General features: G+C 34.7%; 2 protein-coding genes across 2 annotated transcripts; both read right to left on the bottom strand.

The window, feature by feature from the left end:
* Window positions 1-99: 99 nt before the first annotated feature.
* Window positions 100-2740, bottom strand: LOC107919893 (uncharacterized). Its single transcript, XM_041074829.1, has 5 exons — window positions 1937-2740; window positions 1442-1540; window positions 1310-1354; window positions 797-934; window positions 100-625 (listed from the first exon to the last, which is right to left on the bottom strand). The coding sequence occupies exons 1-5, from the start codon at window positions 2321-2323 to the stop codon at window positions 263-265; spliced, it is 1032 nt and encodes a 343-aa protein (XP_040930763.1). The 5' UTR covers window positions 2324-2740; the 3' UTR covers window positions 100-262.
* Window positions 2741-12498: 9758 nt separating this feature from the next.
* On the bottom strand, window positions 12499-15467 carry LOC107919891 (serine/threonine-protein kinase SAPK3). Its single transcript, XM_016849313.2, has 9 exons — window positions 15012-15467; window positions 14383-14457; window positions 14132-14233; window positions 13979-14032; window positions 13808-13900; window positions 13625-13717; window positions 13369-13473; window positions 13181-13279; window positions 12499-13088 (listed from the first exon to the last, which is right to left on the bottom strand). The coding sequence occupies exons 1-9, from the start codon at window positions 15132-15134 to the stop codon at window positions 12807-12809; spliced, it is 1026 nt and encodes a 341-aa protein (XP_016704802.2). The 5' UTR covers window positions 15135-15467; the 3' UTR covers window positions 12499-12806.
* Between the last annotated feature and the right edge of the window lie 831 nt (window positions 15468-16298).

The raw sequence follows: 16298 nt of genomic DNA, 5'->3' as shown, positions 1-16298 counted from the left end.
TCAGGTTAATTTTAAAGTTGAGATTTGTTTGATCGAGTTCCGATTATCTAATAAGCATATGAGAAGGTGGAAGAGTTGCTCTAAAGAAGACAATCCAGCTTTTATGTTTACAATTAATTGATCGAGCTTTATTATCATGAAAAACTCATGAGAACAACAAAATTACCCAATACCTTCACGTTTCTGTTTTGAAAAAAGGGGGGGGGGGGCATAAATATTACAGTACAGTGTACAAACAAGCAAATTAAGGGTATATCAGTTTTCACTCTGATTTCATATTTGTGTTAAGATCTCCAAGACTCTTCTTCATTCTTCTCATAACAAAGGGAATAGGCCTTTGTAACACCGAAACGTTAATGTTGTTCCAAACATCAGATTTGGTTGGGAGTTGTGCAATTTTCTCCGCAATCTCCATGTCTTCAGAAAGAACAGAACCGAATACAGTGTATGAATTCTTCCATTCTTCATGGTTCGCCAGGCTTATAAAGAACTCTGGACCAGAGCCAATCCAGGCAACTGATCCGCTTCTTATGGTAGGGCAAGCCTCCATCGGTATCTTTTTGAATGGGGTTCCTTGGGCTTCAAGAATTCCTTGGATCAGTGCGAATGGTGGACCATAAGGAGCCTGTAAATTAGTGAGAAACTTGGTATTAGAAACATAAAGAATCTTCAGTAGCTAGAAGCATATGTTTTAAACAATTGAGTTCCTAACCACACAAACATATATGAATCACCCCTACTTTTGTAACCATAGCAGCCACAAGATAAACAAGAAGATGCTCTTGAAATTCCTTACATCTTTTATGTGATTTCCTTGTGAATCCCAAGATTGTCCTCGGCTTTCTGCACGATATATTTGGCAACCCGCACAATGGCGCAATGTCAACAACTCGAGAATGTAGGTCACAGAATATGGAGCACAGTCTGGGAAAAGCTGCATCAAACAAGGAATAATTGGTGAGTGCAAGGATCTTTTCACTTACATAGAACTCCAAACTTGTTTCGAAAAGGTCTTATTAAGTCAAAATGACTTCACAGTTCGCAACAAGAATCATCTTCATAGTGAATTGAACATGCCAACCATAAGAATGAAAGAAACAGGAAAAATATATATTCTAAATTGCGCATGCTAATAAGATGAACCGTAATAATGCTATGCTCAGTTATGTTCATCTTTCATTTTACTTTTCTTCCAACTACTCTAGCAGGAAAATAGCTTCTCAATGAGCTGCAACTAGCAGTGCCGAACACTATGATTCGACAAGATAAAACAGTCAAAACATAGACTTGTAGAAGTAAAAGAACTCACCTTTATATGAAGAGTACCATATTCTGTTTCCATCTCAACAATGCCCTGAACAGAAACAAGTAAGAACGATCATCAAAGACGCAGACAGTAACAAAAACAATAAAAAAAATCAGAGAAACTTATAGTGTATACCTCTCCTTTCCCGAATACGATCCCGGATGTCCAACTAACCGTTTGACCTGCCTCTTGCCTATCAGGGGACAAAGTATCTTTTTGTTTCTTCAACCAACACTAGGGAAACAAAATGATAAATATAAGACTATGGCTATCTTGATTCGAATTTTAACATAACATTTGCATTACTTGATACAACTAATAGAATATGACTAAGGCACTAAGCAGGCAAATAAAATGTTCCAGCCTCATTTAAAAGTGCATTTGGCAAAGTGAGATTGCTCTAACTTAAGTTCAGGGATATGAAAGCAGGTTATCATTCTTGAGCAATATCTGCTAATTATTCTTCTCAGATCAATTCTCAGTCAGTAAACTAATGTATTCACCAGGTCAACTCAAACAAGCACGACCAGAAACATTCAGTGAAGCGAACCATTAAGAAGAGGTAAAAATACTGATCTAAAGGAAACCCTTGAAATCCAAACAAAAAAGCTAAGTAAAGGAAGAACTCACCTCTCCAAATCTTGACCCACAGGCCTCCTTGTTCCCACAGAAGACCCAAGTATCGCACAAGCAAGGCCCGTCATTGCCACTACACATAGCCTTACAAGCCTGGCAACATTCCACAGAGGAATTAAACTTGAAGTCAGACCCCCACTTCACAGCTGCACCCCACAGCTCCAAATTCTCAATTCCTCTGCAACACTCGCCCTTCTTTTCCCCAAAATCAATACCCGCCACCGATTCCAAAGACTCAAAGCTGGAATCCTGAGGATTTACGGTGGGGTTCAATAGTGTGGAAACAACCGCATAGACCAGAAGACAGGAGAACAGAGACACCAAGAGGAGGACGAGAGAGGCGAAACGGGAGTGTTCCGGGTCGTTTGGCCTACGAACCATTTGAGACTTAAGTGGTGAAGAGCAAAACCCAAAGAGGAATTTGGAAACTTTGGATCGTGAAATGAGACAGCGATTTGGTTTTGGGAGGGAGCGTTGACTGTGAAAAACAGGGGAGAAGCGAAGCCACGCCAAGCAAAGAGGAGTCACTTTTGGGCAACTATTACTATTTAATTAACTAAATTTCCTTAAAAGAGAGAGAGGGTTGGTGGGTCAACTTGCTTTGTTGGCTACTAAGCTCACTATAACAATTGTCTAGAACGTGAATTAGGCAAATTCTTGTTCATTTATCTCCTCCTTTGAGTTGATAGCACGAGAGTAGGGTCTGAAAAATTATAAACAAAGTTATTCACGAGTTATTCAAAGTGTCTAATATTGCTAAGAGGGAAGTTTTTTTGGTCCAGGTATTGCGGAATAAATATAACATGCAGGGCTGGTCTCCACTTTCTCTTAAATGAATTGCAAGCTCTTGTTTTTTTGCGAGTCTTGGGGAACGTTTCAGATGAGGTGCTCCATGGTTTTGTGTGGTCAATTGGCAATGGCCTGGAATGATAACTAGGTTAGTGGTGTTGGACCATTGAAGAATTGGTACATCGGGTATGACCCAGTAAGTGATGACTTATTGGAGCCATCTAGGGAATAGGCTTGGCAAAAGCTCAATTCCGTTTTACCCAGGCACATTATCAGTTGTTCTAGCTGGTTCAATAGTGATTTTTTGCAGTATGCGGCTCCAACGTTGGCTGGTGTGGAATTTGAGCAATGAAGGAAAGATTGAAGTTAAGGGAACCAAATGGAACTCATTGTTTATTATCATATGTTGGATGATATGGAAAAATAGAAATGACAACATCTTCAAGGGAGCGCATAGCAGTAGCAAGGATTAGTTAGGGGATTTTTACTAAAATAATATGAAAAAAAAAATCAAAATGGGATTTCCTTAAGATTATATACGAAAATAGGTGATTGCAAGTGATGGAGGGTGGTGCATATGCGGCATCACCCTCAAATCTAAACTTTTCTGACAGATTTCCAGATAAAAAAAAAGGATGAAAAAATAATAAAATAAGGGTAGAGGGTACCCCACAGGCGGCACCAGTGGAGGGTACCCACAGGCAGCACTAATGGTGCCTTTCTCACAACTTTAACCCCCTCTAGTATATATTCACCCTGCTCCCTCCATTTGACTACTAGATTGGAAGAAAAAAATTACAGAAGAAGAAGATAGAAAGAAAGAAAGGAGAAGAAGAAAGAAAAGAAAAGGTAATTTATTTGTTGTTATTTTTTAAATAAAATAGATTATGATAAGAAAAAATTATTTTGTTAGTATTATATATTTTGGTAATTTTTTTGTTGTTATTTTTTAAATAAAATAGATTATGATAAGAAAAAATTATTTTGTTAGTATTATATAGTTTGTTTAGTGTTACTTTTATGTTTTGTTTTAAAATTTATTTTGTTTGTTGTGAAATATTAGTAAATTTTGTGTTTAGATTAATTATGTGTTTATTGTGAATTTTATGTTTTAAATTTTTTAAATATATTTGAAAGTTTTTATGTTAGTAAAACTATTATAAAGTAATTATTAATTAGTGATAACAACTAAAAATATTTTTGTTATATATCTTGTTAGAAATGGCAACATATTTGGTATTGCCTGATGAGATAATAAGTTTAGCACAAATGGAGAAAGTTGATAAGATGATGAGAGAAGTCCAAGATTATCAAATGAAACCAGAAGAAAACATTGTTCAACACCTTATTACCGTAAATCAAAAGATGCAAAAAGTGTTATGGATGGGTCATGAAATTATTAGAAACAATAAAGTGCAATACTTAACCCTTAGAGGGACATTAATAGAACAAGAGCATCAAATCATTTTAGATGAACTTTGGAAGACATCGGTACCACGAACCTATTGGAATCTAGTTATGAACTTCGCGAAGTTAATAATATCTTATGGAGCAAAAAAAATAGCGAGACAAAGTATAGGTTCACGAAAGTTAATTGGGAAGCAAAATGTGTTTGACAAACCATGGATGGATAAATTAGTTGTTAGGAAATTACCAAGAGAACTTATATATTCAATACCAGTAATAAAGATTGAAGAGGCAGAAGATCCCGAGAAATTTCCAAATTGGATTGTAGAAGATGAATATGAAGAGAATCAAGAATTTCTAAATTGGATTGTAGAGAATTTCCCAGAAGAAGATACAGGATCAGAGATGGACGAAAATGTAGAACTCAATATAAGTGGTTAAATGTAAAAATAAATTTTGTTCATGTACAAAATTAGAATTGAAAAAATATGGGCTTATGAATGAAAAAAATTGCATATTGATTAATTAATTTTGTATTTAAGTAATTTATTTATTGTTCGAAATTGTTTTGAGAAATTTTGTTTATTTTTTTAACAGATTGAGTATTGAAGATGGATAATCAGTTTTTCGTATGCGTTTATTTCGATGGAATCATCTTAACAACAACCGTTGGATGCATATTTGAATGTCGGCAACAAATAGCAATGAGATTTAATAGAAATGTCTCATTGGATGATATGAAGGGAAGAATTAACGCAAAAATTGTTAGACGTTGTGGGAGAAGGATCTCAAAACTTTTCTACAAGTTTTCAGTTTCGACAGATCCTATCAAATTCACAGAAATAGAACTTGTAGACAACGAAGACGTGGAGACAATGATATCTCTTTACTGTAGGAATGGGAGTGACAAAAATTCACCGATTCACTTATTTGCTGAGTTAGCCGGTATGAAGCAGAATGAAGATCTCACTGCATATGGTGAAGAACATGCAACTGAAGAACCGTGCGTGGTGGCTCCAATATCGTACGTTGATAGTGATCGACTATACGTGGGATCGATATCGATCTTAATGTTACACCCGATATTGACGTGGTTGGTGATGATGGATACGATAATAGTGATCATTGTGATGAAGAGGTCGATAGTGATAGTGATCCCGATGTGGACGATGTCCCAATGATATTGACGATGAAGATGTGAATGACGATGGAAACATTAACGCGTCTTCAGTAGGGAACCAGATGAGATGTATTGTGATACACAATAACCCTGGGCCACACATCGCTTATAGACCCCGACACGGCTCATGAAGTTGAGTTCCCGGAGTACCCTGAAATACTTCCTGCTCACCGGCTGGTCGTAAATTCTAATCATGAGGAGTTATTGGTAGGCCAGAGATTCGAAAGCAAAGAAGAGTGTGTATTTGCTATTAAGCGGTATAGCATGAATATATTAGTGGATTACAAAGTTGCAGTGTCTAAACCGACATTATATATTGGAGAGTGTTGGAAGTCGGTGGAAGGCTGTAATTGGCGTGTACGAGCTGCATTTATTCAAAAATCACAGATGTGGGAGATACGCAAATTTGTTGGGCCTCACACGTGTACATCAATACGTATGACTGAAGACCATGGAAAACTTGATTCCAAAACTATCTGTACTTTTATCATGCCAATGGTGAAGGACATGCCGACCATTAAAATTTCAGTACTGATTGCCGAAATGCAGGCACGGTTTCAGTATCGAGTATCATATCGAAAGGCGTGGATAGCTAAACAAATAGCAATTGAGCAATTGTATGGGGATTTCGATGCATCGTATAACGAGTTACAGGGATGGATAGTCGCTATGCGGGAGTACGTACCTGGAACTATCATTGAGTTACAGACACGACCTTATTACGGCCTGGATGACCAATTACAGCCAGAAAAAAAAAATTTCATCGGATGTTCTGGACATTTGATCCATGTGTGCGCGCATTTCCCCTGCAAGCCGTTTGTGCAAGTAGATGGGACGTGGCTATATGGAAAATATACACAGATCTTACTTCTTGTGGTTGCTCAAGACGGCAACAGGAACGTGCTCCCGATAGCATTTGCCATCGTAAATAAGGAGAACATGAAATCGTGGGAATTCTTTCTTAACAACTTGCGGAGGTATGTTATTAGCAACGATAATATTTGCATCATCTCCGATAGAGGAAAATGATTAATTGCCACCATTAGGCGTTCCGGTGTACCATGGAGATCTGTTTACTGTATCCGGCACATCGCGGCTAACTTTCATCGAGATTATAAGAATGCAGACTGAAAGAGACAAGTTGTGAAAATGGGTAAATGATTACCTTATCTTTTCAACATATGTTTTAATACTTTAGGCCAATACTGTAACTTATCTTTCCTTAATACATATACAGCGCACGAGCTGGAGCCACATATTTTTCGCTAAAGAATGGCTCGACTTGAGAGTGACATGGAGGGTCAAACGAACACATCTTTCCAACAGTGGTTGGGTACTATGGAGCCATGGCAATGGGCTCAAAGTTTTGATGACGGCTTTCGTTATGGTCAAATGACTACAAACTTAGTGGAGGGGGTCAATGCTGTGTTGTTGAAAACACGACATCTTCTAATTTCATCTGTCTTTTCGACTACATTTTACAGGTTGGCAACCTTGATGCCAAGAATGGGTCAGCAACAAGTCAACCAGATAGAGGCGGGATACGTGTTTGTCGAAGATGTCAGGGATGCAATGGTTGCAAACCGTCGGATGGCGAGGTCGATGAATGTAGAAATATATTCACGACGCCATGAAACATTTCGTGTTACAGAGACCATCGGTCATCGACCCGGTATACCACCTAGGTCCTATGGAGTTGATCTCCATAATAGACGGTGTGATTGCAGGAGGTTCCAAACTCATTATCCATGTGCACATGTCGTGGCAGCGTGTGCTAAGGTGAACCTTAATGTTGAACAATTTGTCAATGATGTGTACACACTCGAGCGCACGTTACGTGTCTGGGAAAATGAGTTCCCCGTCCTGCCTGACTTGTTTACGTAGGAGGTGCCTCCGAAGACTTTCGAACTTGTTCCAGACAGAGGGTTACGCAGGAGTCCGAGAGGTCATCCGCAATCATCCAGAATTCGTAATGAGATGGACATTAGGAAGAAATCTGATGGTAAGCGTTGTGGATTATGCAGGTTAGCTGGTCATAATCGGAGTAAATGCCCGCAGCAAACTATCATATTGGACAATCGTCACGATCGGGTAGGAATTGAGCCTATGTTGTAATGTATTTAATTTATATAAAAAAATTATATTGCAAAGTTTGTTCCAATTAGATTAATGTTGTAATGTATTTAATTTATATTACAATACTAAGTTTGTTAAGTTTTAGTGTTTTAATGTTCAAAATGTCCAAATTAATCTAATTTACGTTATGGTCAAATTTTGTTACAATTTTCGAAGTTCCAATTAATCTAATTAAATATATAGAAAGAAATACAAACTTTTTTAATATCAAAACCCAATAAACCCCTAAAGTTGATGGTTAGAAGGTGTGTTCCTAAGTGTATACCTATTCAGAGGTCGACGTTCACGTTGTGGGTGATCACGACGACTAACATCCTCTTCAGTCGCAGGTGAGTGTGTCTAATACATAGAAGAAAAATCATATGGCTCGAATGGCATCGATGAACTTGAGCCAGAATGAGTGCCATGCTGCAGGAGATACATCCCAGGAGAAGTGGAGTACTGCGGTGGATATGGGCCGAGGCTAGTGCTATACTGAGGGGGATACAGGCCGAGAGAAGTGTTGTACTGCAATGGAGACGACCTAAATATATCAAACCCGTAATGGTATCCGCCCCCTGATGAGCCCGGGAAATAGTCGTTGTCTGGAAAATCTGGATGATAAGAAGTATAAGCAGAATGTGAATGCGATTGCTCAGACTCGGCCTCAGGCTGTGCCTCGGGCTCCACCTCTCGCTCGGGCTCGAGATCTGGCTATGGGTCGGGCTCTATATCAGCCACTGGCTCCTATGCCCCAGGTTGCTGCACGTGCGGGGGGACTACAGTCGACTGGGCAGCAAGTAAATATGGCTTTCCCATACTAAAGTACCATTGCATGTACTCTGACGATGGTTGCAAATCGGAAGACATATCCATCCGAGGTCTTCGACCCATCCGATTATCCCACACCGCAATATATCTCCGGTGCACAACCCCCCAATGCATTACATGTTTCCCTCTCTTGTTGATGCCGTGAACCTTCCCCACCTCATTTGGCGGATCCGAGATATACTGGATGCAACCAAACTATCGTAATACTCGATCCCCATGGTACCACTCGACTACATTGAAACTGATAATTGGTGCGTTAGTGCACCACAATTGAGAATGAATGTAGGCAGAAGATGGTATAACGGCCACAATTTCTGGTCTAAGATATGGCATCCAAATAAACTGTACGATTAATACCATGGTTAAAATTTCACATGGTTTGAGTAAGATATATAAAGTAATTACATGTCGCGAATATTGGAATAGCTTACCCCTTCTCCGGCATGTTGCTCAATCAACAAACGATATATTGGTACAGTGTACGACCTCCCGATACCGAATAAATACTCTATCTACGAAAACAAATTTCAAATAAATATAGTATCGTTAGAATAGTATCATTATAAAGAAACTATCAATTAATAACAAGTTAAACTTTATCACCTGTTAACTAGTGGATATACGTATGGCTGGTGACTAACCGATGCCAAGAATGACATCCGATAAAGAGCCCATGATTGCAACAATATAAGGCATCCGCCTATGTCTGCAGCAAGAGGCTTTGTCGTCCGACAAAGCTCACGATACAACATAGCCAGAACTGCGGAGCCCCAGCTATACGAGCGAACATTATGCAAATCAGTTAATAGAGGTAAATACATTATATGAACCCTGTTGTTGTTCGCTTCGGGCATCAATACACCCTCTATAATATGCATAATGTACGCTCGAGCTGCGCACATCAACTCTTCTTCAGTGGCATTATCTGGTAAATGCTGAAAATTTGCTTTCAACCATGTAAATTTCAAACCCAATAAATTGGACTCATCATCGCCGAGCGAGGCTCCTAGGAGGCTATAACAAAGTGCAGCCGGCTCAGCTATCGCACTTACGCCCGTTACTGGACTCGCGTCGATTGGGAGCCCAAGTTGCAGTGCAACATCCTCCAGAGTGACAGTGCACTCCCCACCCGGCAAATGAAAAGTGTGGGTTTCCGGGCACCAACGCTCAACCAATGCGGATATTAAATCGTACCGCAAATCAAACGTCCGGATCAATGCTGCTGACCCGAATCTAGCTAGCTCCAAGTACGGAATCAGTCGTGCATCCGGGGAATATCCTAAACCATTCACCCGGCCCCTTAATACGCGGTACGATTCCTGACAATGTTAAATTGCAGAAAAAAGTTATAATAACATAATTTATTTCTGTAAATTCCATAAATCTTTTTTAATGGAACCTGTGAGTAACAAATAACAATATATTATTGTTTTATTAACTGTGTCAGCTATGTGAGGATCTTCCTTAATCAATGAAGCCGTTGTCATACCTGCAATTTCAAATAAATTTCGGTTATTAATTTCAATGTTTGATGGATTTTAAATATTTGTCAAAATAACTAAATTTTATATATTGCTTTTAATTACAAAAAAAATACTAAACCATTTTTCCGACAGCATATTTTTTGTCATATTACATTAAAAATATATATACCCAATTCAAATACAAATATTATTATTTTAAAATGATAATAAGTAAAATATTTTGGTTTAAATTATAATATATATAATATACCCGGCATGTAGTTCAATATATTTTGGTATTTATTTTATTTTCGGATTTTATTTTTTAAAATATATTATTTTCGTTTTTTATTTTTATATTATTTTAGTACATAATGTTTCAAATGTATTATTTTTGTATTTTTTATATTAATTTAATAAAAAACTCCGATTTTGACCGTTTGTTTTTTTATTTTATTTTTGGATTTTACTTTTTAAAATATACTATTTTCATATTTTATTTTTTATATTATTTTAGTACATAATATTCCAAATGTATTATTTTAGTTTTTTATATTAATTTAATAAAAAACTCTGATTTTGGCCGTTTATTTTTTATTTTATTTTCGGATTTTATTTTTTAATATATACTATTTTCGTATTTTGTTTTTTATATTATTTTAGTACATAATGTTTCATGTATTATTTTAGTTTTTTATATTAATTTAGAAAAAAAACTCTGATTTGGCCCTTTTTATTTTTTATTTTTGGATTTTTTTTTAAAATATACTATTTTCATATTTTATTTTTTATATTATTTTAGTAAATAATGTTTCATGTATTATTTTAGTTTTTTTATACTAATTTAGTAAAAATCTGTGATTTTGGCCGTTTTATTTATTTTGTTTTCAGATTTTATTTTTTAAAATATGCTCTTTTGGTATTTTATTCTTTTATATTATTTTAGTACATAATGTTTCAAATGTATTATTTTAGTTTTTTATATTAATTTAGAAAAAAACTCTGATTTTGGCATTTTTTATTTTTATTTTCAGATTTTATTTTTTAAAATTTATTATTTTTGTATTTTATTTTTTTATATTATTTTAGTACATAATGTTTCATGTATTATTTTAGTTTTTTATATTAATTTAAAAAAACTCTGATTTTGGCCCTTTTTATTTTTATTTTCGGATTTTATTTTTTAAGATATATTCGTATTTTGTTTTTTATATTATTTTAGTACATAATGTTTCATGTATTATTTTAGTTTTTTTATATTAATTTAGTAAAAATATGTGATTTTGGCTTTTTTATTTTGTTTTCGGATTTTATTTTTTAAAATATACTATTTTTGTATTTTATTTTTTTATATTATTTTAGTACATAATGTTTCAAATGTATTATTTTAGTTTTTTTATATTAATTTAGTAAAAAATTTTGATTTTGGCCGTTTATTTTTTATTTTATTTTCGGATTTTATTTTTCAAAATATACTATTTTCGTATTTTATTTTTTTATTATTTTAGTACATAATGTTTCATATGTATTATTTTAGTATATTTATATTAATTTAGTAAAAAACTCTAATTTTGGCCTTTTTTATTTTATTTTTGGATTTTTTAAAATATACTATTAAGCTATTCTTTTAATATTTTTATACTATTTTTGTAAAAAAACTCATCACATAAAAAATAAAATAAAAACAATCAAAATATAACATGCCAAATAAAATTAATAAAAAATATATCTAATTAACCTAAAACACACTTACCAAATAAATTAAATAAAATAATAATAAAATATTTTTTGTACATAACATAGATAGGATTTTTTACTTCAATAAAAATTAAAAATAAATTATGAATATATATAAAAAATAGAAAAAATACAAACATACCTTAATATTTCTTTTTATCCAAAATATACCTTACAAAAAATTAAATTTAAAAATTAAATCAAAATCAATCAACAATAATAACATTAACAATTAATATAAATCATTTATTTCTTTAAATTAACAATTAAAAATTATTTCCTTAAAAAAATATTACCTTTTTTTTCTTCCCTCCCTCTTCTTCTTCTTCTCCTTCTCTTTTTCTTTTTCTTTTTTCTTTCCTCACCAATGCCGCCTCCTCCTCCTTCTTCTTCTTCTTCTCTTCTCTCTCTTCTCCTTCCCCCTTTCTTCTTCTTCACTCACGCACACAAAGAAATTGGAGACCATTTTAAGGTCCCCAAACACATATAAAAACAAAAGAAATGGCTCAGAGCAGTCCTGTTGGTGGCAGGGAGGAGTGAGCGGTGCAGCCTGTAGGGTACCCTCCACTGGTGCCTCCTGTGGGGTACCCTCCACCCTTATTTTATTATTATTTTTTTTTCGTCCTATTTTTTTTTAATTTGCAAATTTGTCAGAAAAGTTTGGATTTGAGGGTGGTGCCGCTTATGCACCACCCTCCATCACTTTCAATGACCCATTTTCGTATATAATCTTAAGGACATCCCATTTTAATTTTTTTTTCATATTATTTTAGTAAAAATCTCATTAGCTAGTTTTGCGCATCTCATGGGCACGAAGTCTAAAGAATTCCAACCTATTGCAACTAAGTTTGAGTTGTTATGACACTTACGACGACTGGATTAAACTGAAGTCAGATGGGCCTTAAAGAATTTTGGTTATTGAAAGATAAAGGATGAAATACCTTTTTTAACAATTTTTTTTTGCGAATTAATACAATTCCATAATATAATATATTACAAATTTAGAAAATTGATAGGGTTAGATCAAGCTGAAGTTTCACAAGCATAAGTTATAGGTGGATTAATTATAAAATACAATCATAACATTGTTACAGTCCGAAGTAGTGCAAAACAATACATACAAGCTTTGAAATCATTTCTGAAAGATGCTTCACAAAGTATGAAATGTACAACATGAGACACTAAACCAAGGTAATACAAAGCAAGGCAACACCGATCCAGTGTTAATGTCTGCTGTACAACATTTTCCCAGTACGATAAAAACCATATATATAAACTGTAATCCAAATAACACTCCAAACCTCGATGCACAAATCCTGTTGAAGCAGTTAACATCGGGTTCTCACATAGGAGCTTCAAAGTCACCACTGACATCGATTTCAGATTCTAAATCTGCCTCCACATCATCAGGATCGGATGAACCGGCAGCAGCTTGCTCACCAACTTTGGCTCCTTCGGCTGTTGTCGTCTTAGCCTCTTGTATGATACGCATTATTTCTTCAACACTTTGAGATGGTTGGTCACGTACCGATTCTGCATAGCTCGTTTTTTCGATTTCGACTAATTCTTTCGGTAAATTTTTCAGAAACCAAGGATGCTCCTTAATCTCTGGGATGCTAATCCTCTGTACGTGATCAAAGTTTTTATGTCATTTAAAGAAGATGCAACTAAGTCTTTTATGAAATACAAAGATTACAAATAGGAAAAGAATGATACCTTGGCAGGATTGGCAACAAAGATACGGGAAAGAAGCTGCCGGCAGTCCGCGGACACTCGTACATAGTCGGGTATAGTGTATTGGACACTCATTATTCGCTGTTACAGCCAAAATAATTTGACTTTGTATAAAGAAAAAGGAGGAAATGATGACTCATTTAACTGAAGAGTAAGAGTCGAGAACTTACTCCTATGGTCTTACGGAAATTCCGAGGATCTTCAGGATCCTCAAAAGGGTATGCTCCCACCAACATCACGTATAATGTCACGCCACAAGACCAAACATCTGCAATCTACGACAGCTAGCAAACGGTCAAATTAACCGGCTAATAATAAGAGGGGATTAACTATGCAACAAGCACAAATTCATGCTCCATTAGTAAACCAGATGTATCCGAGGTTGACTATCTGCATCACATTGATTAGAAAACAGAAAAATTGTACCTTTCCATCGTATTCCTTTCGTGATAGGACTTCCGGGGCGATATATGCTGGTGTTCCTACAGTTGACTTTGGTTGTGAATGCAGCACTGCAGACTGCTCAGAAAAGAAACTAAAGAACTGAATATTGAAAAAATAGAACAGAATCCATCAAAGATAAGGTTTATGTCAAATTTGGAAATGAACCTTGGAGTAACCAAAGTCGCATATTTTAAGACGTGGTGTTGGACTTCCGTCCAGGAGTGTGTTTTCTAGTTTCAGATCCCTGTGACAAATTTGCTGCAGCAGAAATATTGAATGAGGCAAGAAAGTCAAAATCACACAGACTCTGACAAAAGTGATATTCATATAACATACCATGGAATGACAGTAGCTGACACCAGATATTAGCTGCTGGAAGAAAAACCTAGCCTGTCAGATGGACAAATGTCGTAAAGTTGAACGTTAATGCAAATTAACAGGTGGGGAAGAAAGATCAACTCAACATGTTGAATGTAGATATAAACTCACTTCGTCTTCACTAAATCGACCTGCACTGCATATTCTCTCGAAGAGTTCACCGCCGGCAGCATACTCCATGACAATAGCTAAATGTGTTGGAGTCACCACAACCTGCAGAGAAATGTGAAGTTAAAAGAATTGTGGAGTCAATTATGTTAAATAAGATTAATCATCTAAAAGAATGTTTAATAGCCAATTGATGTTCAAACCTGAAATTCCAACAACATAGCTACTAATATGTAATAAAATCAATTTCTCACCTCTTTAAACCTGATTATGTTTGGATGTCGTAAAGATCGGTGGTTAATGATTTCTCTCTGAACATTCTCATCAATCTGAAACCCCAAAACAGAAAAGCATAAGTACATTAACATGTAATTAAGATTTTGCAGACTAATGCAATGTCATTATCTTACAGGTAAAACATTATTGTTGTTTATAAACAACCACACATCTTTCTTCTCAACAATAACTTCACTTTCACTATATAACATCGACTAGCTCAAACAGAAATATCAATAAACACTTGCTGTCTCACTCTTATTATCCCTAAATATGCCATTGAAGACATTATACAAGCCGTGTTTTACCAATCTCCAGACATGGAAAAATCAAAGCAGCTTTCCGAGAAAGGCCAAAAATTAAGTACTTGTCTCAATCTGATCTGTAAATGAGAGATTGTAATATATTCAAGCAAATAGACAGTCATGTTCGAAATCAAACATAAACTCCTTTCCATGTTCAAAAACATTAATTTTTTTTTCCAGATTCTGCTCATATAAATGCTGTCAAATCATATAACATCAATATTTTCATATGATCAATTTGCAGTTGCAGACAAAAAAGATCTAAGAAGAGACCATCTTTAAGAGAAAAAAATATAAATTACCTTCTTTCCTCTTTCAATATATTTGACGGCAACAAGCTTTTTTGTCTTCTTATCTTTCACCAGCCTTGCGACTCCAAAATTCCCTGATCCAAGCTCCTTCACTGGCTCATATCTCTCCTCCATCGATCACACCACAAAAAAAAAGGGGGGGAGAAAAGGAATTAAAAAGAAAATGTGAAAACTTACACTAAAAACAAGACTTTTAGAGATCAAAAACCTATGAAAAGAGAAAATTTTCTTTCTAAGAGTTCTTAAACAGTAAGACCAAGACCAAGAAATATGCTCTATATATTCCAAAATAGACAAAACAAAAAGGAAAACTGTAAAGAAACAGTCCTTGAAAGGTAGAAGACCACCTAACCAGCTAACTTTTTATAAGCTTACAAGTCAAGCCATTTTATAAACTTCTTCCCTTTATCAAACTAATATTTATGTATATACAAACCAGAACTGATAAGGTTAAGAAAAAGAAAAAGAAAAAATTAGAGTTTCAACAAAATTAAAAAATTGTATAATTCTTCTCTTAATCCTTCTACTATTATATATTTAATATTTAGTTACTTTTGCTCTTTAGATGTTTAATAATTAAAATCTAATTGCTTCTGTTAGATTAAATTATGTGATGTTTCTAAAATATGTAATTACTATTACATGTCCGAAAGGCAAATAACAAAATAAGAAAATTTCAATATGGAGTTGTAAGGCTTTTTGTTTCAATCTAAATTGTATGGTTGTTGAGAGGTTTATATTTAATAGATTAAAGGTTAAAATCTCAACAAGTGTGAGGTGTTAATGTTGCTTTTTGGTAAGTAGTTGTACGTTTACCTACAGTCATGTAGTCCTCTTTTGTGAATTGTATACGTTTCTTTGTGAAGAGGAATAAAACCCTTCCCGAGAGATAATACCTTCTATTGTTAAAAAATTATATCGGCGTCTCCGAAGATAACACTTCAAAAAATTTTTTGAAAAAATTGATTTGTCCTTAATAAAGTTATTTAGTATAGTTTTAAAATAGAATATCAAGGTTTTAAAAAGATTACATAATTTAATCTAATAAAAAATAATTTAAATTTTATCATTTAAAAAAATGAGGGATAAAATTTTACAATATAAAAAATATAAAAACTAAATTTTAAATATACCAAAGAGTGTAGGTATGAAAGCGAGAGGGAATTGGTTAAATAAAACAAAACTAAGAAGAAAAAGAAAAAGCAATGTATTTCAAAGACACGTTTTAGGAGTGAAAGCCGACCTTCTGGATTTGTGAAGTGTCGGATAACAGTGACA

The sequence above is a fragment of the Gossypium hirsutum genome, chromosome A08 (genome assembly GCF_007990345.1).
Source record: "Gossypium hirsutum isolate 1008001.06 chromosome A08, Gossypium_hirsutum_v2.1, whole genome shotgun sequence".
NCBI lineage: Eukaryota > Viridiplantae > Streptophyta > Magnoliopsida > Malvales > Malvaceae > Gossypium > Gossypium hirsutum.
This window is presented reverse-complemented; position numbering and strand designations above follow the sequence as displayed.